The sequence below is a fragment of the Montipora capricornis genome, chromosome 13, assembly GCF_036669925.1.
Source record: "Montipora capricornis isolate CH-2021 chromosome 13, ASM3666992v2, whole genome shotgun sequence".
In the NCBI taxonomy this organism is placed as follows: domain Eukaryota; kingdom Metazoa; phylum Cnidaria; class Anthozoa; order Scleractinia; family Acroporidae; genus Montipora; species Montipora capricornis.
Window position 1 is genome coordinate 33,157,070 of NC_090895.1, and position 5,000 is coordinate 33,162,069.

Sequence of the window (5,000 nt, forward strand, 5' to 3'; positions counted from 1 at the left end):
TCATTTGATGTCTCTGACACTGCAAATTTAGAAATAAAAGGCAAGTCCATGCATGTCAATTTACTGGTACTCTTGAAAGACATGTCACATCAACACTAAAAATCAAAAAATAATATAGGTACTCACAGCATACAAAATTCCTTCAAGCTGTAAGTCACTAAGTTTACCTGAAACATTGAAAGAACAGTTCATGCAAGTTGTTGGAAACGTTTCCAAGATTCAATGAAAATTGAAAGTTCTTAAAAGGAATATCAATGTTTGAATGTTCATTTTAGTCTCACAGACATGCAATGACCATGCAAGACAGCTTGATGGTAAAAGTAACAATAATTCTCTAGAGTGGAATCCTGGAGATGTGAAATGAACAAATAAAAGATACCTGATTGTACTAAGTCCATGGGAAGTGATTCAAACAATCCATACCTTGCTGCTGGTAGTTGCTGAGCCTAGCAAAAGAAATATATCAAGTTATATAACATTTTAATAGCCACTTCAAGGAAAGTCCTTAAAGTTAATTTCTTTTTTTTATTTTTTTTATTTTTTACCACTCCAACATTACATTATCCCTTTTCCTCTAGGTTCTTGAATTAAAATATCCACACTCTGATCGATATAAAAGCAGTATTATTCTTTTGTATTGTTTCCTTCAAATTAAAATTATAATGTGGCTTAATTAATGCAATTTAGGCAAGGTTTAAATGAAAACAATGCTGGTCAGTGGTTGCCCCTTTTCACTGGTCAAGGGTGGAAGGCCTTGGAGTGTTTGCAGTGGGTTTCTCATAGCATTTGCTTGCTTGTTGGAATACAGCTTAACAGAAAATTACTTAAATTTTTGTTTGCACCCTGTAAAGTTTTTTCCTAAGTTCTCCTTGTCCATTTTCTAAGAGTCAGATTCACAAATGTCCCTTGATTGATTTTGTTTGTGACGGTGCCTTTGTTGCTGGTAGCTAGTAGGATTGCCATGGATACCTCCCCTTGACAAATCAAATCAATTCCCATCTCCACTAACCTTAAGGTCTCAGCTCATCTACTGTGGAACAGTTTAATAGCCTCTTACATGATAATTGTCAGATAGTGCGCACATCTGCCAAGATTTCACCATTCTAGCAAGCTGTCTTCACTACAGTATGGCCCCCTAATCTAAACGTTTTTTTGGCTTCCTTGATTTAAGGGTTTGATATATAATAAATATTAAATTTTGGTACCAAGCCAGTGATATTTTCATGGACCAAACTGAAATTAACAATCCTTGGTTTTTTCCAGTTCACTCATGACCCTCATAAATTGAACTGAAAAATGTGCAGGGCATGACTTACTTCCAGCTTGGTTGGTAGGAGGTATTACATATCACTGAAAATGTAAAAGCACTATGACCAAGTCAGGGGAACGTTTCATCTTAAACTTACTGCCAAACATCCAGCTTCTACTATATCCCCTGGGTGAGGTTGAATATCCTTATGGTTTAGTGAATTGCACACATAACAGAGAAGACATCTTCACTATGAAACAAATTAAGAATAAAAAGCACAACGGGTCTGAGTTTTAATAACGTTGGAGGGAATGGGGGAATGAAGAGGTGCAACAATGGTACAACAAAGGATGGCCCTGGGGTAATACGGTAGAGAATTAAACAGAGGAGTAAGAGCAGTATTAAAAATATCCATGCATTTAACAATCTACGTATGACATATGAGAGGTGTTGGTTCACCTTTTAAAAAGGAATTTGCGGGACCAGTCTCTCATTACATTATATTATCTTTTTTTTCTTTCTTGTTGTTGTTTACTTTATGTTTGCCTGTCTTTTACCATTATATTTGTGCCACTAGGATTATTCTTATTCATTTTCGTAAACATTCCACATTATCATTTCCGAGATTACCGAAAAGAATGTATAGGTCGCGATCGACCTTAATTGAGCCTGATTTCAGGAATAACTTGAACAGAACACATCGAAATCCGAATATGTTGCCACTTCGTCGAGTTTTTTTGTTTAAAGGAATGAAACTACGTTTAGAAAATCGCGTGTATAGCGCTTCGACCTTTTTCAGACAATCCTGGTCAAAAGTTAGTCGCTCCATAAATGCCTGAAGGGCAAGTCAAACAAATTGATGGTTTCTCCTCTCTGATAGAGTATCAAGTATTTATGAGTCAATGAATCAATGAGTCATGAGTCAATGAGTCTGTGCAGTTACCCTAACCCATAAAATGAAAAAATGTCAGTGAGTGCTTAGGCCTAATCACTGAAATGAGGGCTTAGGCTTAATCAATAAATTGCTATATTGCCTGTGGGTCTCCAAGGCTGTGCTCTAACGGCGCCCGTTCGCCTGAGGCGACTAACATTTGGTTTCGGGCGAGTGAGAGAAAACTACCCGGTGCCCGGCCGGGCACACTGGCTTATTGTATTTCTAGCAGATAAGGCGGCTAAAAATTTTTAATATGTTGGTGGTTATAGTTTACGAAACCTCTCAGAAAATGTTTTTTCTTCGCACGAAAGTCGGTTTAAAGGACGTTCCACATGATTTCACATGTAACATAATCTGTGACTTTGCACGTGACGGCCGGCGGCCGCACGAATTTCGATTTGTTTTGAAAAAAAAATAGCATTAAATTTGGAACGTGGAGTTTGGCATTTCTTGGTTATAGTTTAAAAAAAGAGTTGTTACTTCTGCTCTGACAGCGGTAAAGCGCAGCCGGCGAAGCGGTGTAATTTACTTTTGTATGAACCCGGGAATCGCAGTTTATGCGACAGTTTATGCAAATTTCATATTTTTACAATTTTTTGCGGCTGCGCCTGCTTGGCTAAAATACATTTAGGTTACGGTTGTTTTTCCCCAGTATATGAAATAACGAAATAAGAAAAAAGGAAAGATATCATGTCATTTGTTGTTGTTTTAGAAACAGAGCAATCCTGCGTTGTCTTTAGTTCGTGACAAACCATTGCGTGCCCTAAACAAATAACGCTGTGACTGGTGCTTCGACCGAATCCACAAAAAGCGCATTCCAGTATTAAAACATTTTACTGATAATATAAGAAAAAAATACTTAAATTCTGTCCTGTAGCAATGATTTTCGTCCAATCAAGATGACTTGCTCAAAAAAAAATTGATACCTTTTGGGTCGCGGTGGTTTTTGTTTCACGGCAGTTTTCACAAAAGCTCCACGTGAATTCACGTTTTGAAAATTCATTTTTAACCCAACTAACCAGTAAAAACGTTTACCTGTATTAGACCAAACGTTTTTACATAAAATTGCCGCAATCTTTACTTTTTCACTTTTAAACTTGAAAACATTGGTGGCATTGCCACTTTTCTCGTCTTTCTCAAGTATGGCGTGAAAATTTGACGGGTTGCGGTTTTTCTTGCACTAGCGAGTTTGACGATCACCAGAGCAGTAGCAGCAATGTTTCGTTGAGAGAGAGATGGATGAGGATCGTTGCTGATCCCAGATAATTAATTAAATAAATAATTAATTAATTAAGTCGGGCGATCAACTTGGAGGGCTGGGCACCCAGGCTGAAATGCTTGGGAGCCCGAAGGGCTCCCCGAAATTTTCCTTAGAGCACAGCCTTGGTCTCATTGACTCATGACTCATGGACTCATTGACCATTTGACTCATAAATCATGGGACCTCTCTCTGATAACTTTCCTTGTAAACATGGATCTTAACAAATATCCAAACTTTAAGACTTGCAAACATTTCTTATGGTATGACAATAATAATGCTACAATCAACTAAAAGAGGCCTACCATATTCTTTACATCTGTTACTCCAGTTGCACTGCAGTAAACAACACGAGCTTTGGGGAGCATCCTACAGAATATATAAATTATGATACATTATACAGCATTTACATGTTCAACCTAAAAATGTTTTTGACATTTCAAACTCCCAATAAAATCATGGTAGATTTTGCAACTACAATCCTGGTCAAAAGTTGTTGGGAAGGTTGCGCGCATCACTTAACACAACACCTAATTCTTTATTCTAACTATTGGCTGAACTATTTGGGAAAGAGCATGCTCTTGTGGCCCCCCTCCCCCATATTCAATGTTGGAAGAAAAGTCAGAAAAGTCACCATTTCGTTTGGTGCAAAATCCAACATTGATAAGGGGGGAGGGGGGCTATCTCAAAAGTGACGCTACCTTCCCAACACTTTTGTCCAGGATTGTAGCTTTAGCCAGGCCAAGCTTTAGTCTTGCCCAACTATTACTGATAAAATTCCGCAAATTCTTGGAATCACTCTAAATGAATTGAAAAATTAAAGAATTTTTTTTTGGCTAACAGTGGTAATTATAGAGGTGTAACCTGGATAAGTCATATTAAAGTGAAAACACATTCCTGGTTAAAAAAGACTAAAAACATAAGCTTCCGGCTATCAGTCTATAGCCTTAGATAAATGAAAAAGTTAGACATGAATAGGAAAATAATAAAAAATAGAATACAAAAAGAAGTGTGAAAAAAGCTAAGACATTAAAATGTAAATGAGGTCTAATTACAATAAAGTTGAGTATTGCCTAGGCAACGGTTTTCAGTTATTTTCGGCGTCCACGGTTTTAGCTGTCTGCCAAGATTCTGGTGTTTTTTGAACACCGTAAATTGCCTTTGTCAAGCTTATGTTTTTAATCTTTTTTAACAAGAGAATGCTTTTGCATTCTAATAAGTGGTAATTACATTGATACCTTTGTATTGTTGTGACGGCAAGAGCAACTTTTGTACTGGCTTCCTCTTTACCCTAGGATAAAATAATAATAATAATGATTTATTTTGGGAGAGCAACCTTAACCCTAACCGAGGGCATATCAAACTTTTATCGAGTTGTTGGTACCGGTTTTTACAGCAGATGACACTGGGCGGCTATGCGAGAAAACCAGGTGAGGATGGCAAAGAAACAATGACTTATAAATAACTCGACAATTTTTTTCGTACGCCGCCATTGAAGGATGCGATTTGTGTACACTACCTGAATTACATCGCGCACATTGTCAGACGCCACAACACCC

At 37.4% G+C, this 5,000-nt stretch overlaps 1 protein-coding gene across 1 annotated transcript in view; it reads right to left on the bottom strand.

Moving 5' to 3' along the window:
- LOC138028483 (uncharacterized) overlaps positions 1 to 5,000 on the bottom strand; it is a 40,659-nt gene that overhangs the window by 28,459 nt on the left and 7,200 nt on the right. The window contains exons 10-11 of the mRNA XM_068876037.1: positions 4,680 to 4,732; positions 3,747 to 3,810 (exon numbers count right to left, since the gene is read on the bottom strand). Of these exons, the coding sequence (XP_068732138.1) occupies positions 3,747 to 3,810; positions 4,680 to 4,732 (117 nt within the window). The remainder of the gene's footprint in view (positions 1 to 3,746; positions 3,811 to 4,679; positions 4,733 to 5,000) is intronic.